At 39.5% G+C, this 22016-nt stretch overlaps 1 protein-coding gene across 1 annotated transcript in view; it reads left to right on the top strand.

Annotated features, from left to right (window-relative positions):
* The window catches only part of stab1 (stabilin 1), a 216208-nt gene that overhangs the window by 87068 nt on the left and 107124 nt on the right, over nt 1-22016 (top strand). The window contains exons 21-26 of the mRNA XM_048606708.1: nt 3102-3200; nt 9479-9565; nt 11009-11120; nt 12459-12645; nt 17305-17398; nt 19235-19393. Coding sequence (XP_048462665.1) covers nt 3102-3200; nt 9479-9565; nt 11009-11120; nt 12459-12645; nt 17305-17398; nt 19235-19393 — 738 coding nt within the window. The remainder of the gene's footprint in view (nt 1-3101; nt 3201-9478; nt 9566-11008; nt 11121-12458; nt 12646-17304; nt 17399-19234; nt 19394-22016) is intronic.

Raw genomic sequence — 22016 nt, 5'->3', positions numbered from 1 at the left:
TTGGGGGGCGGGGTTCAGGGTGAGGGCGTTGGGGGGGAGGCGTTCAGGGTGAGGGCATTGGGGGGAGGGGGTCAGGATGAGGGCATTGTGGGGGGAGGGAGGGAGGGGGTCAGGGTGAGGGCGTTGTGGGGGAGGGGGTCAGGGTGAAGGCATTACAGGGGGAGGGGGTCAGGGTGAGGGCGTGGGGGAAGGGGATCAGGGTGTGGGATCGGGGTGGGATGCTCTTCAAAGGGCCGGTTTGGACTCAATGGGCTGAATGGTCCGCTTCCATACTGTGGGGATTCAATGATCCTATGATTGAACTAGACTATTGTACTCTAGCTAAGTTTTCTTTTGGGTTCAATGGAGTCCATGGTAATGCAACCAGCAAAGATGTTGGTTTATGTCCTTTGGGGCAAAAGATCTGCCGTCTTTATCTAATCTGGTTCACGCTTGAGTCCAAATCCACAACAGTGAGGTTGACCCTTAACTGCCTTGTCAAATGGCTGCAAGTTCAAGGACAATGAGGGATGGACAATGCTGACCTTGCCAGTGACTCCCATGAAAGAATAAAGAAAAGGTAATAAGAATGACCCACTCAATGCTGGGACTAATTTTCTAGCAAGACTTACAACCAAAGTTAGGGTCTTGTGCCACACATGCCCTCATAGCTACTTAGGGCACATTAAAGACTCTTAAACAAAGAGAATGCTGGGGCAGACTGCATTGAAGCTCATTATGATGTATGAACAAGTGGATGGATTTACACTCATTAGCTTCATATAAGTTGTCAATGCTAGCCATTATATTATAGAGAGGTGTTGAGAGACATTATCAATGGGAGGAAGCAGGGACGGAAAGATGGCTCAATATACTGAGTTACTCTCCTGTATCTTTAAGCTTTGGTTTTGTTATGACCCACTGGGATTGCACACTGCAAATACTCCCGGAGTTGCACCCAATGTTAACATTTTTAGAAAAATACACACAGTTCCTAAATTTCGCTGACTTTTAGACCAAAGCTGTTAGAAAACATGGACCAAGTTTCCGTGTTAACCAAGAAGAAGTATCTATTAAGGCAATTAGATTATCGCTACAGGTAGACAGATATAAACTGGTGGCATGTAACTCTAAACTAAAAGTCTAATCTCCTTAAAACTGCCCCCCCCCCCCCCCCCAACACACACACACACAAACAAACAAATAGGGACAATAGATTATTGGTGGATGTAGAAAGACTGGAAAGCTAGTTCAGCGGTCTTTGCATTTTTGTTTCGATGTTAAGATGATTTTCCTTTGACTAGGCAGACCCCTTGTTGTTCAGGTGTCCTTCTCCAAATGCTTCCACTAGTTTATAAGGATTACAGAGTGGCTATTTAGTCAGAAAATGTCTTTAATTTTTCATTTCAAAATTTACAGCTTATAGCAAGAAAGATAACTGATTTTCTTCAGATTTTTAAAAGGAATTTTTGGCTGCAGAGACCAGGCAACTTCCTATTCCTCCCACACTCTGTGTCTTTGTAACTTGTTTCCAGCTCCAAGCTGCTCAGCCACCAATCTATCAAACGGATGTTGGCAAGCAAAAGGTCTTTGTTGTTGATAACTGTTGCTAGTCCACAGACCCTGTTGCCAACAAGAGCTGCGTCAGTACACATTCTTGGTTCAGATTGTCTACAGTCTGAACTTCAATTACGGCTTGTTCAAACATTTATTTGCAATTCTTGCCATGAGGATCAGGTTAATTTCTTTAAAAACTACAGCCACTCTTTCAAACACTCTTTTTAAATAGTTCCTTCTCAGTTCAGTGTGCAGTTTTTAAAAATACAAAAGTAAAAAAAAAATGGTCTGATCATGCCATGGTTTTAAAATCACACAGGGGAGATGTTGGGATAATGTGGGAATGGTAGTGCTGTGTTAATGTTCCTGGAATGGTCATCCGAAGATCTGCGCTAATGCTTCATAGACGATTAGAATCCCACCAGGGCAGCCTGGCTTGTTTAAATTCAAGTAATTAATAAATCAAGAATAAAATGCTAGTTGCAGTAATAATGGTCATTAAACTCCTTGATTATTGTAAAAACTGTTGATTTATTAATGATCTTTGGGGAAGAATATTTGCCTTACCTTCCAAACGCATGGCCCTCTCAAACAAGCGCAAAGGCAGAAGTCACAAGACACCAGGTTATAGTCCAATAGGTTTATCTGAAATCACAAGCTTTCGGAGCGTTGCCCCTCCATCAACCTGATGTCATGTGACTTCTGACCTTGTCCGTCACAGTCCAACACCAGCACCTCCACATCAAGAACAAAGGCAACAGAGACATTGGAATGTGCCACCAGCAAGCTCCTTACCAGGTCAAACACCATCCTGACTTGGAAATATTTGACACTCATTTATTGTTGCTGCGTCAAAATCCTAAAACACAATCCCTAACAGCTGAAGAAAATTAAAGGTGGGTAATAACTGCTAGCCTTGTCAGCAATAGCCACATTCCAAGAATGAAAAAAAGTAGCCACTTGGCCACGGATTATTTGAGCCTGAACAAAGCGACATGTGAATAAATGTATTTTATTTCTATTGTTATTACCTGATGCGTAACATGGAGAGATCTAAGATTAAAAAAAATTAAATGTCACTTGCCGAAGAAAGGCAAAATGGTAGGGATTTCTCTTCACTTGCATCAAGAGACTGAGGTATTATTAACTCTTCCATCTTTTGCCGGAGCTACTCTGCTTATTTCGTTAATGAGGTTCATATGTAGTGACATAGTCAAAGTCATGAAATATGTTAATGTGGAATGCCTTTGTTTGCTGTTTTAACATTGGTGTTAAAATAATCAGTTAAATCTCCAACAGGGCAATTTAATATAAACTAAAAACACACAACAGTTTTAGCCCATTAAAAGTAATTAAAAATACATTTTAAAAAGTACAATAAGGGGCCATATGGTATAAAGAATACCCTTCACTGACAGATGTATTGTAATATTTACATCATTTGGGAACTTAATGAACACAAACAATTTGCAACATTACATGATGATTGAATAAATTTCTGTTGAGTATTCGTATGCATGGATCATAGAGTAACTTTATTCATAGCAAGCCTTTTGTATCCACAGGAAACATATGTACAAAATTGTGTGTACGATAAGTCAATTGATGATGTTATCTACAGTCGGAACTCTGGTTGTGCTAGACACTGCAACCAGACCATTGTTGTAAGTATCTTACATTTGCGTCATGTCTACCGTAATGAATCAATATTTGATAAGCTGCACATTATTCGTCTGACCTTGTGTCTTGCTCAATTATGTCATTTGGGGATTTAAAACAGTCCAAACTCTTTAACCGTAGTTTACAATGCAAGAAACCAAAGACTTTTGTGCAAAAAAATGTTAAGTGATAACCCCAAGGAATTATGCTGATTAAAGAAAATGTGCCATTTTCTATTTGTTGTAGGTTGGTGTATAATAAGTGAGTTTTGACATAATTATTGAGGCACGCTAACTGGAGAATTAAGGATATTGAGGGTACAGAGTTGCAGTGTTTTTATTGGCAGGTGGCATGTAGCGTAAAATGATAGTGTTGTTATTGCAGAACATATGATTTCCTTTCAGTTTGTGACCAGTCATTGCTAGGTCAGAAGCAAAGAGCGGGCTGCTTTGAATTACCAACAGCTGTTTCATTTCTATAAATGTTGTAGAATCACAGAATTTCTAGCAAGGAAGGACGTGATTGGGCCCATCATGACAGTGCCAATATTCACTCTCCATTAGGAACTGCCCACACAAATACTATTTTCTTGATCATTTTCGTATTCTTTATATTCCTCCTTTTTCAAATACTTTTTCACTTCCTTCATAAATGTGAGCATTTCTACCTTAATAGTCACTTATAGCATAAAGTTCCAAAGTAAGTTTACTAACCGTCCACAAAAGTGTTGAACGCCTTGCTTCCAGGGAAGGCTGAAGAGGAGCAGGGTTGGAGAATTAAGTCCCTACCTGTACATACCCAATTTGTAGTGCACCCAATTTCTTAACAGAATATTTCTGGGCCAATAAATGAGGCCGTGCTTCCAGCATGTGCATCCCTCACTTTAATTGTATATTTATTTACATTAGGCCCCTTGCCCGAACTTTGAACTGGTGGTGAGGGACTGCCAACAACCTATTGCTTGCCCAGTTGAAATGGGTGCTTCAGGGATCCCAGGGTCTGTCCTATTCAAGAAAGTCTTTTAAAGGTAGGTAGATATTGGTGTATATGCAGATTTTTGTTTTGCGTCTTCTTATAAACATTGTTGTACTTTACCCCATGCATTAGTTGTTTTGCTGGGAATTCTGCATTTTGCTGCCATCTTTCTTCATTTACATTTTTCTTCTGATGAGCCACAAAGTGCAGCTGGAATAATACTTGAGACATATTTGGATTGCAGTTGACAGTTCCCTCCATATGTGAACATGGACATACCCTGGCATGTTAGAGAAGACATTCTTGCCCACACTTCCTTACTGAGCTCCTTTTCACTATCTTTCTCCTTAAATACTGCCCTCTGCGTTCAAATCTGTATGCACTTCAAGCTTACAATATTGTCCTCCTCTATCTCATGTTTGACTAAGCTCATACTGTGTTTTTATCCTTTCAATTGAGAGTTTTGTTTTAGATAAATCCATCCTGTGTGCAGAGCTACCTGTGCCTTGGAAATCATCCCAATAGCAAAGAGGTCCAATGCCATCCCTTCCATTTGGATTTAGAGTGATGTGTCTCGTCTATCTTAACATACAACAGTAGGGATAATCTTGAATCCAACACCTAATTTTTTGTGCTCTATTTGTCAGGCCTCCATCTTACTGTTTCTTATGTCTTTGGTTTCAATTATTTTAGGGGTGTATCGTACTTAAGGATAACACCATTGACATTATTTGTGTGATGTGAAGGGGTAGCCACAAATTACACTTGTGCAGAGGCTTTGGGTGAAGACGTAGTGATTGCACATGGAATTCCACATTTGTTCTCAAATGTTTATCTCAGTAGTTCTTCATATTGCTGTTGTACTTCACTCTGACTGCAAATTCAGGTAGTTCTCCTATAATACGATAGTTGCGTTCCTGTGTGACCTCGCACTGTAGAAAATTGCCATAGATAATTGCATTATAAGGAAATTGCTATAGAAAATCATTATATCTGTACAGCAGAAAGTTTGTGTTATCCAAACAGCATCCACAATTCATCAATTAAGTTACAGCCAATTTGCGTTAATGAAACATGCATTATAGCAGAACTACCTGTAGCTGGTGGAATCGTCAGAAAACATCAAAATAATTTTAACTTCTGGAATAACACAAAATGAACCAAAATGGGCCATAACGGATTAAACACTTTGCTGAATTTTTTTCCCATTTCTGTGATATTTTATCTGTCAACAAAACTTAAATTTGCACACATTCTTTTTGAAATTTGTTTATGATTTCACTAAAAGTAGTGAGCACACAAAATCTGGGGTGACAGAGGAAATTTCTAAGTGTTAGTGTGGTTTGTTAGTATAGGAATAGTACAGACAGATGTGATTCAAGATCCTATCTGTAAGTCGCACGTGATGTTTTCCACCTTAACCAAATACTAGGCAAGACAAGGCATGGACTTGCTTAGAAAAATAGAAGGAAAACAGGTGGATGAGTCAAAGTGGGTTACAACAGGACTTCATCACCTGGAGCCTGGAAGCAAATTGCCTATCTCCTTCTTGTTGTGAAAAATAGAGAACATGAAGAGATCAGTGAAAATAGGGATAAATGAACCCACTCCACTGATGGGAAGGATAGGTACACAGCCACCATGAGTGTAAAGTTGCCAAGCTGTTTCTCCCCAATTCTCTGTCATTGCCATCTTACCTGAGCCTTTTTGTAGGCAGCTGAGGAAACCAATTGACTTAAGCAGTAGCCTCATTAATATATACTCTTATGAACTCACAGGACAAAAGTCTGAGTCACATAATACATACGTAACTATGGTAAGCTAGGAGGCTTACTACAACACGACAGTACTACAGTAGTACGTTGTTGTATTTCTATCCCAAATATCTCCTGTTTCATGCAAAAATATTGCATGCATGATCACTTACATGGCTAACCAAGTTACCCTACTTAGCATGTGACTGTTCTCGTGAATTTATCACTTATAAACTGAAGGTCATTGTCACTCATCACAATGTTTGGAATGCTGTAAGTGCATTTTCAGGCATTCTACAGTTTCACTGATAGTTGTTGAAATCCGCTGGTCTATCTCCTAGACACAGTCTATGGTAATCTACAGTAACAAAGTAATCAGTTCCTTTGAGAGTGATGGGGTTCACATGTACTGGCTGATATGGTCCTTGATTTCATTGCTCACTTTTGACCAATAGAACATTTCTCCTGCCTTCCTCCGACTTGACTCAATTTCTTAATGCCTTGCATGGATGCATTTTAACATCTTTCAGTAGGGATAATGACTCCATTTCCTTTGATGTGTGCCACCTTGGGCTGTCAATTCATTTCTGTTTGCCGAGTATTCTGTTGTGACCACAGGAGTGCCATTGATGCTTTTAAACCATCCTTTCATCTGAACTTCTTGCAGCGCATGAAGAGTTGCATCTTGTTGGGCAGTTCACTTGATTTGAGCAAGGTGCTCGTCTCTCAGTTTTAGTGTTTATGCTGGATTAGTGACTTCCAGAACATATAAACCTGCTGCTTCACATTGGTTCTGGAAGACCACAGTGATATAGCGTCCTTTACTTGCTTCAGTGAAGCGCTGCATCCATTTCCTTTGTTTATATGTCAAGTCCAGATGATATCTCTGTAACCCAGTAACATTCTTTGTAGACAATTTGGGGCATTGCAGTGGATTTTTTAAAAATACGTTGAAGTGGTTTTGGGTCAGACTCAACTGGCAATTTGACTCTTTCCAGTAGACATTGATGAAAATGTTTACAAGCAAAGACAGGCCACCCTTTCTCAATTTGAGTGTAGTGTTGTTCTGTTTGCATTAATACCCTGGATGCAAACGTAATCCATTCTCCTTGCTGCACTAATGTTACTCCAAGTCCTGTCTCACTGGCATCATGCTCCAAGATGACTTCTTAATTTACGCGATTTATGGAGAAATGGTGGCATGATGGGAATGTCACTAGATTAGACTACCAGAGCCCCAGGCTAATGTGAGGAGAACATTGGTTTAAATCCCACCGCAACAGCTGAGTAAACTTTAAATTCAATCAATAAATCTGGAATAGGGAACAGAGGGCTGACCTGATTACAAGCATAAAACTATTGTCGATTGTTGCAAAAAGCCATATGGTTCACTAATTACTTTTCTGATGCTGAACTGTTTCATCTCATTTACTTCAAATGATTGTGTTCAGAAAGACATCCTAAACCTTCAACACAATTTTTCACGCCTCTATGATCTGTTCTGTGGTGCAACAGTTCACAGATCTCTTTTGGCATGTTGAGGGTTACCAGTGAAATCCTTAGACTTGCTCTAGCTGAGATGAGTGGTTTTTGCTTGCTGTCTATGATCTAGAACTCCAGATTTCCAATCGTGTCTAGCTTCGGGCTTTCAAAGTGATTTGTCCTTTTGGCATAAGTATTTTGCCATTTATGGCCTCAACCTTACTTTTCAGAGCACAATTTTTTGGATACATTACTGTTGATCTTTGAAGATCATGATGTTACATAAGTGTCATTTTGACACTTTATGTTGACTTGATGTACTCTTTCTGCAGTCATCTGATTCATCTAAATATTCAGCTGCTACCTCACCACCCAGTGGAGATCTGTACCTGCTTGTTTTGATTTCTTTTAATAAAACACTTATTGCAAAATTATTCAATTTCTTGCAGTGAGGACGCTATTTTTACAATCTGGACATGCTGTCTTTTCCTTTGTGTAATGTACTTCCCAGTATTTTCATCCTGCCCTTTGTGACTTTTCTTATCTTTTGGCCTGGAGTATTGGAATACCAGGTCTGGTTTGTTTTGCCACAAATATACTCCAATTGTTGATTTACAATCTCACCACTTTTGCATGTCAATCTTCTTCCTGAGAGTAAGTTTCTTCTTTCTCAGTAGACATTCTCTGCAGGACCTCTCATGCTAATGAAACCCTGTCTTTAATTAGTTGTGCAAATTCACAGGATTCTGTGAGTTATGTTAATGCAATCAGATATTGATCAATGGATTCTTTTTCACCTTGATCCTAATATTGAACCATATCATAAGCAATATCATTTGGAGTTCAAGGAGTTCAAAGCCTTCAAGACTTTCAAAATTTTTGCTGTCCACTTTTTTCTTTGTTTTTCAGAGATATTTAGGGCAGCATATGCATTGTAACAATCTCTCCCAAGCTGTAATAAAAATGTAGCTACTTGTTGTTGCTTTGGTTTGTTAATTAAATCTGTCACAATTTCATGCTCTTGGAATTGCAAGTAGAAAAACTGTTAGTTCTACTTTAATCACCTTTTCATTTCAACTGGTACTGAGAGAGTAAAGTTTATTGCCATTTCAGCTATAGTTGCTTCTTTGTACTTTTCTATGACTTCTTGTGACTTTTAGCAGCTCTGAACATTTCCAAGTTCCTCTTTTAATAGCTGTGCTTCTATACAGTTCTTGAACACAATCTCTGTTCTATTTAAAATATGTTATGAACTTACAGGACAATAGTTTGATTTTTATTTTATTGAAATGGCTGTAATGGTAGAGGTCACATGATAATAGCAAGCTGGAGACACATTACTACAACATTGCATTTTGATCTCAGATAGTTGAGCTCCTTTCCTATCCATGAGAAGATGATGGCATCCTACTGAATAAGGGCCTGTTTAGTAAAACCGGTTCAGAACAAGTTAAAGATGTTTCTTAGTGGGACTAGAAGTCCTCCAGACTCCAGAAAGAAGGAGATGACTGTTTCCTTGTGTAACCCTTCCCAACAACAAAATGGTCCTAATGGCTCCATAAATTCCCCACCACCGTACTGTGATTTAACTTGGTGCTGGCAAATGCCCTTTAGACCCTGAAATAGCAAGGTGTAGAGCTGGATGAACAGAGCAGGCCAAGCAGCATCAGAGGAGCAGGAAATCTGACGTTTCAGGCCAAGACCCTTCTTCAGAAAACTTTAGACCTTTAGGCCTTTAGACCCTGTTGTTTTGTTTTGCCTGCTCCCCGTTTCTGCCCATTATAGGCAAGCAGTGACCAATAAGATGTAAGTGAGGACAGACCGTTAAAGTAAACTGAAGCCACCCACCACGATGGCTAGTATTGAGTGCCATTGGCTCCCTGTCCTTTATACCCCTGACTATCCTCATTTTCAGATGAGGGGTTAACATCGACCCAATATGGATCTGTTGGGAAGGGGGAAATAGCATTAATGTACAATAATATATAGTAAACATTGATACACTGTCACTGAGAGAATGGTTATGATCTTTTAAAATGTGTTGAAAATCTTACGTTTTTGTTTCTGTGTAGAAACCAGGATGCTGTAAGGGGTTCTTTGGTCCTGATTGCAAGCCTTGCTTAGGTGGTTTTAAAAATCCATGTTATGGACACGGACAAGTAAGTTGCTGGAAAATTCAGTCTTAATTCATTCTTCAAATGTAAGTCTTTTTTATCCATTCATGGGATCTGGGCATCACAGGTTATGCCAGAATTTATTGCCCATCCCTAAATACCTGAGAAGAAGATGTCGTTTTAAAACAGCTGCTGTCCTTGTGCTATTGGTACAATGCTGTTAGGCAAAGAGTTCCAGGAACATGACCCAGTGACAATGAAGGAGCAGGAATATAGTTCCAAGTGAGGATGGTGTGCGCCTTGGAAGACAACTTTCAGGTGGTAGTGTTCCCATGTATCTGCCATCCTTGTATTTTTAGGCAGTGGGGTCACTGGTTTGGAAAGTGTTTCAGAGGGGCTGTTGGGTTACTGCAATGCACCTTATAGATGCGACATGATGCTGCTGTCCATCAAAGTTTTTGAGTTTTGTTGTAGCTGCACCAATCCAAGCAAATATAGGGTATTTTATCACACTTCTAATGTGTGCATTGTAAGTGCTAGCCAGTTATTGGGGAATTGAGTTAGTCACTGCAGAATTCCCAGACTCTGACCTACATTGGTTATATTCTGTCTTGTTGGAGATGGTACTTGCTTGCCCCTTGCGTGGTGCAAATGTGACTTGCCATTTATCAGCCTGAGCTTGGATGTTGTACAGAACTTGCTGCGTATGAATGTATGGCATTTCACTATCTGATGATTTGTGCAATCCTTACAAAACATCCTTGCCTCTTATGATGATTGGAAGTGCATTGATAAAGGAGTAGCAAATGGTTGGGTCTGGGAAAAATGACCACTAACAAGATGATCTGTACTGAAATAATGCAATGACAATCTTAATCACAAAGCGATTTGCAATAGTAGTTAGTCTGGATCCGTTGTTGGGTGTAGACTCTGCAGTTTGCAATCAACACTGCGCAAACTTGAAAGCTCAAGGTTTGATAAAATACCTCAGGCTTTAACAGCATACTGAGCATACTGAACTGACATTGGCTTCCAGTCTCCCATCTTAAAATTAAAATTCTTATCCCTGCATGGCTTTGCCAATCATTTTCTCTCTAACCTTATCCAATTATACAACCTGCATTTACTTTGTGGCCCTTTGATTCTGGCCTCTTGTGTATCACTTTCTCCTTTCTTTCTATCATTGGTGGCCTGGTCTTCACAGATATGGGCCCCTTTCCATAATCACTTTCGAAACACTCCCATTCTTATATCGCCTTCTTTGAAACTGTCCTTTTAGTCCAACAAAAGTTTCCAAACTTCTGGCTTCCACTTTCTAATCTCTGTTTTTTCATTCAGTGGCCCTTGTCATATACACCTTTGTGAAGGATCTTGAGGTTTGTTTCGATCCTAAGGGGCACATATAACTGCATGTTATTGTTATGTTGGTAATAGTGACAGAAGTCTCTAAATTTAACAATAATAAATCATTAATTTTGTTGTTCTTAGTGCATTGATGGCTTAGAAGGAGATGGTTCATGCAAGTGCTATTCAAGTTTTAAAGGAATTGCCTGTCACATTTGTTCTGGTTATAATAAACATGGAGAAAACTGTGACCAAGGTCAGTAAATTACAAAATTAACAATCATTGTCAGTGTGGGTTTGCTGTGCAGAGAAATTACAGCAAACTTTTTATTAACCGGACCCTATGGGACCAGGAGAGTGCTGGTTCATCAAATATTTGGATAATCAAGAGGTCTGCATAATCAATGTTAGAACGCACACTAAGTAATATAAATGTAATGCAGGGGTGTGTACACATGACTGTTAGACTTTATTTATGGCATAATCATTTAAGTAATGATGCAACTTTGCCTTAAATAAAACTTACCAACAGAGAACTTTCTCACTTGCACCTTCAACTGACTACTTGGACATGTACCAATTATCAATACTTACAGGGTTACATGCCAGCATGGTTATTATAACATAATTTGCCAGATGGAAGGCCAATAAATTGATTTTACCTCACACCCCATATTACTCTCCGACAGAGAGTAAAATCATGCAGTGTCTAACCATTGTTGCATCAATCTTGGCAGTTTCCTGCTGAGGTTAGTATTGTCTGTGATTTTATTTATTTTAAGTCAGGAAGAATAATGTAATCATCTCTGTGACTGAGGTAGACTATGAGGAGATATATTCACAGAATGTCTGTGTTGACTCTGATTTTCCAAGATTGGTGAAGCATGACCCTTTCTGATGCGAAATACATTCAGTACTTGAAAAATAATCCACAGACCTCATCTGACATGGATCTCATGCCAGTAAAACGCAATAAAATGTTCCTTGTTTCCTTTCACAATAATACCCAGATCTGACATTAGTGAGCTGATCAACAGAACCTGTTTAAAAGATGTTAATATGACTTAACCCAGCAAAAGGTTAGAGCTTTACAGGTTTGTTGAATTTGTTAGCATTTTCAATTTGCTGTAGCTATTTTATGAAATTGCCTGTGTACCAGTACCACAGATATTATTCTGATAGTAAAATTCTTACTTGCTTTATGAATGTAATTCTTGAACATTATACTGGATGCCTAAAGCTCAAATATTGTGGACATTAATGTAATGCACACCATTAGCCTCTCATGACTCAACCAGGCTCATTTCTGCTCACTAGAATAAGCCATTGGACAGATAGTGAAGCAGACCCTGCACTAGACACAGCTAAGCAAGAAAAAACCAATAAAGTAAATTTGACATTACACTGACCATCTTTCATGTATGCGGGAATGTAACCTGCTGCTTTGAACAATTGCCTTTCTTTTTGCCACGTTTTTTCTGAAGAATTTCACCAGTACCTTTGCTAACAACATACATTTATTTTTTGTAGAAAAGTATATAGAGGTTGAAATTGCATTTATATCTGTGGTGGTTGATGTGAATCTCCTTTCCAGATTGCCCTTGTTTGCATGGGATTTGTGATAACAGACCTGAAAATGGAGGGATTTGTCAGCCTGGTACTTGTGAAGAGGGTTTTACAGGTATATTCTGTGACAAGAAGACAGAGTCTTGTGGCCCAAGTGGATTATCCCAATTTTGTCATGCATTTGCTGTGTGCGAATATGACAATGGCACTGCCAGGTAAGAAGAACAAGTAGCAAATTTCAAAATAATAATTACCCTTCAACTTTTTTAGCCATTTAAAGAAAGGAAAATCTTACATTAATATAGAGTATTTCACAAATTTGTGCTGCTGCCAAAATAAGCAGTTTGAAAGTGTAATCAGTTGTTATGTAGGAAAAATGGCAGCAAATCTGGGCAAAGCAAGGTTCTAACAAACAGCAAGACAAATCACAACCAGATAATAGGTTCAATAATGATGGTTATTTGTTTTTGTGGATTCACTGTATGAATCAATTAAGTATGTTGCCATTGACAGATCTACAACGTATAGAAATCCTTACCATCTCATGCATTTGCATTATAATTTTTTTAATACAGACCTATGTTGGAAATGCTTATATAATCTTTTTATGCTTTAACTACACCCTACCACTAGTGATGATACTATATTTTTCACTTATACCAGCTCTGCAGCTTTTGAAATGGAGGCAGGCTTAATCTCCAAATAATTCTGCATCCTTGCTTCCTAAATTGTCATGAGTTCAGTTAGAGCGACAATGTTATAAAATCTTTCAAGAAAATAAATATAGAATGCTTGACATTGGCAATTAAGTTGTTTTTGCATTCCATACCGCTAAGAGCAAAGAACTGGATCAAATTAGAACTAAAGGTCTTATGAAAAATAAAACTTAAAATTACAGTTACATACAAACTGAAGAGATGGGACTAAAACCAAAACTATAATTCTTTCTAAAACAAATGGTTTAACTGTCAGTTTTTTAAAACTTGGCAATAGTGCACCCTTGTTGATGTATTAGCCAACACACTTTATTTGGCATCTTTAAAACATGATACCAGTTAATATACTATGCATAATTTATTAAATTATATTATTAATGGTGAGATAATTGTTATTACTGCATGTAACTTTATACTCCTATTAGCCAATCAGTGAAAGATGGAAAAAGAGCCAATTCTTACTCAGTTTAGATTTATTCACATATATGTTATATATTCACATTTATGTTACCATGTGCATACCTCCTTATGTTCTGCACCACCATTTCAGTAAATGTCTCTTTGTACTCTTTGTTAAACAATGGAACTAATTGAGCCAAATGAAACTAAATTGAACTCAGTTAATGAACAACAGTCTAAAAAGGCAAAAGTGCATGTGGTAAAGTCAAATCAATGTGCTGTGTACAGTTACTCACAATTGATATACATTTGATATCTAATTGATGGAGTGTGAAAATGTTAACAGAATAAACAGTTAAAGCCTGATATTTTGCCTTCACTCTCCATTGGCCATCAGTTGTATCAAATGCTGTAGAAAAGTCAGAAAGAAACAAGTTTCAGAGTTAGTAGGAACTGCAGATGCTGGAGAATCTGAGATAACAAGGTGTAGAGCTGGATGAACACAGCAGGCCAAGCAATTTTCTGAAGAAGGGCCTAGGCCCGAAACGTCAGCCTTCCTGCTCCTCTGATGCTGCTTGGCCTGCTGTGTTCATCCAGCTCTACATTGTTATCTCAGAAAGAAACAAACTGGGCAAACCACCTGATGTCAACTCAGGCACAAGAAACAATAACATAATACCAGCCCTGTCAGCCCTACAAACTTCTACAAAGTGGCACAGTGGAATGCAGTTTGGAAGGAGTCCTCAACATTGACTCTGGACCCCATGAAATCTGACGGCATCAAGTGAAACATGGACAAGGAAATCACCTCCTCATTACCCCCTAACAGCCTCCTACACTGATCAATCATCATTCCTCCATATTGAAAACAACTTTGAGGAAGTACTGTGGCTGGAAAGGGCACAGAATGTACTGTGGGAGATGGACTTCAAATATTTATTACTAAAAGCAGGGCTGTTTAGCATCACTGCTAACAGAGCTAGCCATGTCATGAGGGTATAGCTGAATTGGCCTGAGCAGCTACTGAGGGAGATAATAACAGGGTAAAACCTACTAGACCTTGTCCTCACCAACCTACTGGATGCATTTGTCCATGAGATTGTAGGTAATAGTGACCTCTACAATATCCTTTGGAAGACACCATCCCCTCCTAACTTCACATTGAGCATACCATCCATTATGTTTTGCAGTACTACTAGATTCTGCGAAATGAAAGAGACCAGAATTGCTCAAAACTGGTATCTATGAGGTACTGTGGTCTGTCAACCTCAATCTGTAACCTCATGGCCCAGCATACTTAGTCTATCACCAATAACTAGCCAAGGGATCAATCCTGATTCAAGGAAGAATAAAGGAGGCTATGCCAAAAAGCAGCACTAGATATTCCAAAATATTAGACTTCAACCTGTACTACAACATTGGACTAGTTGCATATGAAAATATAAAAGCAGCATGCAATACCAAAAGCTAAGTAATCCCATATCCATCAGATCTGATCAAAGCTCTGCAATCCTGACACATCCAGTTATGAATTGTGGTGGACAAATAAACAGAAGGTGGAAGCTCCATAAATATCCCCATCCTCAATGAAAGGGAACTACAGCAGTTTAGGATAAAAGGAAAGGCTGAGGCATTTGTAGTCATCTTCAGCCAGATGTGCCAAGTGAATGATCCAACTTGGCTTTCTCTGGAAGTCTCCAACATCCCAGATACCAATCTTCTGCCCATTCGATTCAATCCACATGATATTTAAAAACTGCTGAAGGTACTGGATACTGCAAGATCCATAGTCCCAGACAGCATTTTGGCAGTAGTACTGATGACTTGTGCTCCAGAATTAGTTGAGCCCCTAACCAAACCCTTGCAGCATGGCTATATAACTGTCATCTACTCAATATGGAAGATTGTACAGATATGTCCTGTCCACAATATGAAGGATCACTCCAATCTGCCAATTTCTACAGTATTAGCCTCTTCTCGAACAGCTGCAAATGATGGAAGGGGTTATCGACAATGCTACCAAGCAGCAATTACACAGCTATAACCTGCTCACAGATCAAAAACAGAAGTTGCTGGGAAAGCTCAACAGGTCTGGCAGCGTCTGTGAAGAAAAAATCAGAGTTAACATTTCGGATCCGGTGACACTTCCTCACTGCTCGCTGATGTTCTGTTTGTGTTTCACCACAAACCACTCATCTCCTGACCTCATTAAAATCTGGATTCAAACATTGATATAAGAGCTGAACTCAATTTGGGAGGCAACAGTGACACCCTTGACATTAGGTAGCATTGACTGAGTATGATATCAAGGAATACTAGCAAAATTGGAGTCAGTGAGAATTAATGGAAAACTGTCTGAAGATTAGTGTCATAATTAGCTCAAAGGAGAATGGCTGTATTTTGGAGGTTATTCACCTCAGTTCCTAGATATCACTGCAGGTGTTGTCAGGGTAGTGTCTTAGGCCCAACCATTTTCAGCTACTTCTTCAATGATCTTTATCTCATCCTAAGGTCAGAAATGGGTACACTTACTGATGACACTGTTCAGTACCATTCAGAGCTCCCCATACACTGAAGAAACATGATGCCAATATGCAGCAAGACCTGGACAACACTCAGGCTTTGGCTGATAAATAAAAAGTAACATTTACCACGCATTGTCAGACGATGACCAACTCCAACAAGAGAGACTCTCACCATCTCCCCTTGATGTACAATGGCATTACCATTACTGAATCCCTGAGTACCAACATTCTAGGGATTAGCATTGATAAGAAGCTGAAGTGGACTAGCCAAGTAAATATTGTGTCATAGGTTGGGAATTCTGTGGTAATTCCCTTTCTGACTCTCCAAAGCCGATGCACCATCTACAATATGCAAGTCAGCAAGACGGAATGCTCTCGTCTTGCCTGGCTGAATGTGGCTCCAGCAATGCTGAAGAAGTTTGATGCCATCCAGGACAATGCAGCCTATTGATTGGCACCTCATACATTATGAACATTCACTGCCTTCACCAGGCATACAAAGTTGCAGCAGTGTGTATTAAATGCAAGATACACTTGGCAACTTACCAAAGCTCTTTCAACAGTACCTTATGAAACCACAACCTCTACCACCTAGAAGGACAAGGGCAGCAAAAACATGGAAATGCAATGAGCTGCAAATTCCCTTCCAGGCCATATGCCATCCTGACTGAAAATTATATCCTCATTCCTTCGCTGTTGCAGGATCAAAATCCTGGAACTGCATTCCCAGCAGCATGGATAACAAATGCTGGCCTTGCAAGCAATCCCCACGTTCCATGAAAGAATTAAAAAGAAGTCCCAATGATTTTCTTTAGATATTTTTCTGTGAAAAGGAGCCAAGCTGCTATCAATTTAGAGAATTATCCAATAGCAAGTGTAGTAAGTTTTTAATTGAGCGCATGATGCATCAATCTGCTTCACCAGCCTTCAGGCGATTCTTGAGCAGTGGTTAATAGCTTTGAGATGCTACGTTAGCAACTAAATATTATAAGACAAATTCAGTGAGGCTACATTTTCAGAGCAGAGTCTCACAAAGTGGAATTATGACCAGTCATTTTTGCCTCTATTGTGTGATTCATACACATGTCTAGAGAAATTCCTGTCCAGAAAATTAGATTAATCTGTCTTTGTTCTTGTCTTCCAGTTTCTAAACTAGTTAGTATCAATGATTTAAATTTCAGATGGTATTTATTGGAAATCATTCTTTAATTTAATGTTTCCATGCTTTCTCCAGATGCGTATGTAAGAATGGCTACGAGGGTGATGGGATTTCCTGTCAAGTAGAGGATCTTTGCAAAAAGCCTGACCGCGGAGGATGTGCTGAGAATGTGAGCAAGGCTATTGTTTCTCTTGTCTGTCGTCAGAAGACTGTGTAGGATCCTAATTCAACAACTTTTATTCCCGGTTGATTAAATTAACACCTATAAAGTAGAATCAAAGAGCACAGGTTGCAGAGATAAGGAGAGGCAAGGATCAAAGGTTAGCCATTGGAATTTAAGAGTGGAAGAGTTCGCAGAAGTAAGTTGGATTGAGATCTTTGAAGGAGCTGGTATTGAGGATGAGCATTAGGAGAGGAAATTAATTTTAGGCCTGTAGGGATAGAGTTGATGGGTATGTGAACTTAATGCAGGGTATATCTAGTAGAACAGTTTTTGGATGAATTGGAATTAACGTAAGATAGAGTTTTGGAAATTGGTGAGTTGGAAGTTGTGTTAATTAAATAAAGACAGAAGCAGAATTGAGAGTAAGCAGTCATGCGGATGGGCTTCAAAATATTGACTCTTGTAATTTTATACGTACTTTGAAGCTTACCAAATATACCAAATTCTTGACTAGAATGATATATTGCAATATCAACAAATGTTGCTATGATGGAGTGAAAATATTGTTGTCCTATGATGCTGCTTAACTTGTGTTTTTAGCCATATCAATCTGGCATGAACCAAATCAAGGAGAGATTTTCCCATAAATAAACTAAACACAGAAACCAAATTATCCCTAAGCAATCCCTAGTGGCTGGTTCAGAACTTTATTTTCAGAGACCTGGAAAGAATTGATTCAGGAAATCCAGAATAGGCACATGATGATGTAAAAACAGGCATTTACTTTTAATTAGAAGTAACTAAGAATAATGATTCTTAAAAAAAAAGTCAGATACCCAATATGCAAATACTTAATGCATTTGTGGAGATGGTTGTGGTAAGATGCCTGGGCTAGAATCCTAGAGACCCAAGCTAAAGCTTTGGGGACATGAGTTTTCATTCCGTTATGGCAGCTGGTATAATTTTAATTCAATTAATAAATATTTGGAACTAAAATCTAGTCTCAGTAATGGTAACCATGAAATCTTCAATGAATGTTGAAAAGAAAACATTTGCTTCACTGATGTCCTTTAGGGAAGGAAATGTGGTGTCCTTACCCAGTCTGGCTTACAGACCCACAGCGATGTGGTTGACTCATAACTGCTCTCTGAAATGGTCCTAACAGCCCAAGGGCAATGAGGGATTGGCAACAAATGTTGGCCTTACAACAATACACACACTCCGTGAAAGAATAAAGAACAATAATTACCTAAAAGCTCTTGAAGCTGTTTGCGTCCTACGTCAACCATGGTTAAGATAGGTAAATGGTGCATTACTCTCACAGCTTTCAGTCCTATCAGGATTTGCAAAAGATTTGATGTGGGCTACTCTCCAGGCATAAGATTCTTTAATTATTTCACAATGTGAAAATATTTTTTTGCATTACTCATTTGTTCTGAATAATCGGAACATGTGATTCCATTCTCATTCACAGTATTAGAATGCCAAGTTAGGATTTCCTTTTTGTTCTATTCTTTGAACAATATTTAACTTGGCATGAGATGCAATATGAGAATGTCATAGTTAAGTTGGCCTAGTGCATGCACACATTGAACTTTGTTATTGCCATCAGGCCCTGACTATTTGAAACTGTTCTGTTTGCCATTCTATTGCAAAGTGAATAAATGATCCGGATTTAAAACTAACAGTGACAGCTTTCTGCAACAGTACTGAGGCCAATAAACCCATAGAGATTACGAATGACACTTGAAATGTAATTCCTGAGTCAATGTGACGGGGATTTTACATAGCTACCGTAGATAATGGTCTGACATTCTTTACATATTTGTGTTTTTATGGTAGGCAGAGTGTTTCAGTCTGGGTCCTGGGAATATAACCTGCCAATGCAACACTGGATGGACTGGAGATGGGAGAGTCTGTGCTGAAATAAATGAATGCTTATTGAACACCCGAGGAGGTTGTGATGACAATGCTGACTGTCAGTATATTGGACCTGCACAGGTACCATTTATTGGTTTAACTCCTGCTTCCTTTTGTTTTAAGAACAGCATTAGATGAATTGTAAAGTAAAGCAAACAACTGTAGATAGAGTTATACAGTACGGAAACAGGCTCTTCGGTCCAACTTGTCCATGCTGACCAAGTTTGCAAAACTGAACTAGTCCCATTAGTTTGGACCATATTCCTCTAAACCTTTTCTATTCATGTATCTGTCCAAATGTCTTTTAAACGTTATAACTGTACCTGAATCTACCGCTTCCTCTGGCAGTTCATTCCACATATGAACCACCCTCTGTGAAAAGTTGCCCCTCAGGTCCCTTCTAAATCTTTTGCCTCTCGCCTTAAAAATATACCATGTAGTTTTGAACTCTCCTACCCAAGGGAAAAAAATCTTTGCTACCCACCTTGCCTATGCCCCTCATGATTTTATAACCTCTATAACATTACCCCTCCTATGCTACAGTGGAAAAAGTCCCAGCCTATCCAGCATCTCCTCATAATTCAATTCTCCGGTCTAGGTAACATCCTTACAAATCTTTTCTGCACACTCTCCTATTTAATAATGTCACTGTTGCAGCAAGGTGACCAGAACTGTACATATTACTCCAAAAGCGGCCTCACCAACATTCTGTACAACTGCAACATGACGTCCCAACTCCAATACTCACTGCTCAGACCAATGAAGACAGCTTAACATGCACAACTGTGTCAGAGGTTTTACTGAAGTCCATGCAGACAATGTCTGCTGCTCTCCCTTCATCTATCTTCTTGGTCACATCATCAAAAAACTCAATCAAGTTTGTGAGACACAACTTCCCACCCACAAAGCCATGCTGACTATCCCTCATCAGCCCTTGCCTCTCCAAATTCATGTCAATCCTGTCTCTCATAATCCCCTCCAACAACTCGCCCCCCCATTTATGTCAGGCTCGCCGAGCAAGGCTTCTCCTTGCAGCCATTCTTAAATAAAGGCACAACATTAGCCACCCTCCAGTTCACCACCACGTCCCTTATGGCTGTAGATGATACAAATGGGGAGGCAATGGTCTCGTGGTATTGTTGCTGGACTGTCAATCCAGAGACCCAGATAACGTGCTGAGGACCTGGGTTCGAATCCCGCCATGGCAGATGGTGGAATTTGAATTCAATAAATATCTGGAATTAAGAGTCTATTAACGACCATGAATCCATTGTCGATTGTCAGACAAACCCATCTGGTTCACTAAGGTCCTTCAGGGAAAACTGCCACCCTTACCTGGTCTGGCCTACATGTGACTCTAGACCCACAGCAATGTGGTTGACTCTTAACTGTGTTCTAGGCAATTAGGGATGGGCAATAAATGCTGCCTGGTCAGCAATGCCCTCACCCCATGAATGAATTTTAAAAAAATCTCTGCTAGGGGCCTGGCAATTCTTCCCTAGCTTCCCACACATCCTAGGGTATACGTGGTCAGGAGATTTATCCAGCTTTATCTTTTTAAGATGAAATCTGAAACTATCTGTCTTGGCAAGAGAAATCAACAGGCACTGATGAAGAGGAAAGGTTGTGTCCACAGAGGACAGTAACTGTTACAGTTCTGCAGTGCTATGTTATGCACCCCCTGATATTTTTGCTGTTCATTAATGGTCAAGCTATATAATGAAAAGGGGGCTTACAATAAAGATGACTGCAAAAGGAGGTTACAGCACACAATTTGAATAGGCCAGAAAAAAACATGTGACCTATTGACCAGTTGAGGAAGGCAGCTCACCACCAACTACTCAAGGGTAAAGAAAGATGAGCAAGAAATTCTGGCCTCACCAGCAGGAATTAAATCCTGCCAATGAATTATATGAAAATAAATGGCTCTAATCTCTGCTGGAGGTGACCATAATAGATTAGAACAAGGCTGGAACCTAGGAATATGCCAGCCCCAGGCCTAGTGCGGAGGTTTCTGGGATCATCTTGTGACAATAGAGCCTCTGCTTACCCTTGCAAGCCTATTGAGGTGAGGTTCCTCAGTTCCCCTCCAAGCCACTTACCATCTTGACTTGGAAATATATCACCGTGCCTTCACTGTCGCTGGGTCAAAATCCTGGAATTCCATCCCTAATAGCATTGTGGGTCAACCTATAGTAGGAGGACTGCAGCGGTTCAAGAAGGCAGCTCAGCACCACCTTCTCAACGGCAACTAGGGATGGGCAAGAAATGCTGGCCAACTAGCGATGCCCACATCCCATAAATGGATAGGGGGAAGAAAAGGTCTGCAGTCCATGTGGTAGGTACCACCACAGTGACGTTAGGGACGGAGTTCCAGGACTTGGCTTGGAGGGGAACGTGCATGTGGTGGTGTTCCTATGCATCTGCTGCTTTTGTCCTTCTAATTAGCGTTCACATGTTACGAAGTATTGTTGGAGGAGCCAGATGAGTTGTCGCAACGTCATTGCAAGCACAATGTCCTTTCTCAGCTTATTTAATCTATTTGCTGGCTTCCCTTCAATTTGTCTCATCTCACTTTTATCCAATTAAGATTTAACTCCTTCCTAATAGTTCTACCTCTGCCAATTTCTAGTTAATTCCACTAATTCATTATTCTTTGAAATCCCACTTCAGATTTAACAATTCCATATTTATTGAATGCTTG

Source organism: Rhincodon typus, chromosome 16, assembly GCF_021869965.1.
Source record: "Rhincodon typus isolate 14 chromosome 16, sRhiTyp1.1, whole genome shotgun sequence".
NCBI classification, from domain to species: domain Eukaryota; kingdom Metazoa; phylum Chordata; class Chondrichthyes; order Orectolobiformes; family Rhincodontidae; genus Rhincodon; species Rhincodon typus.
Note: the sequence above shows the minus strand (reverse complement) of the source record. Positions and strands in the feature narration are given on the sequence as shown.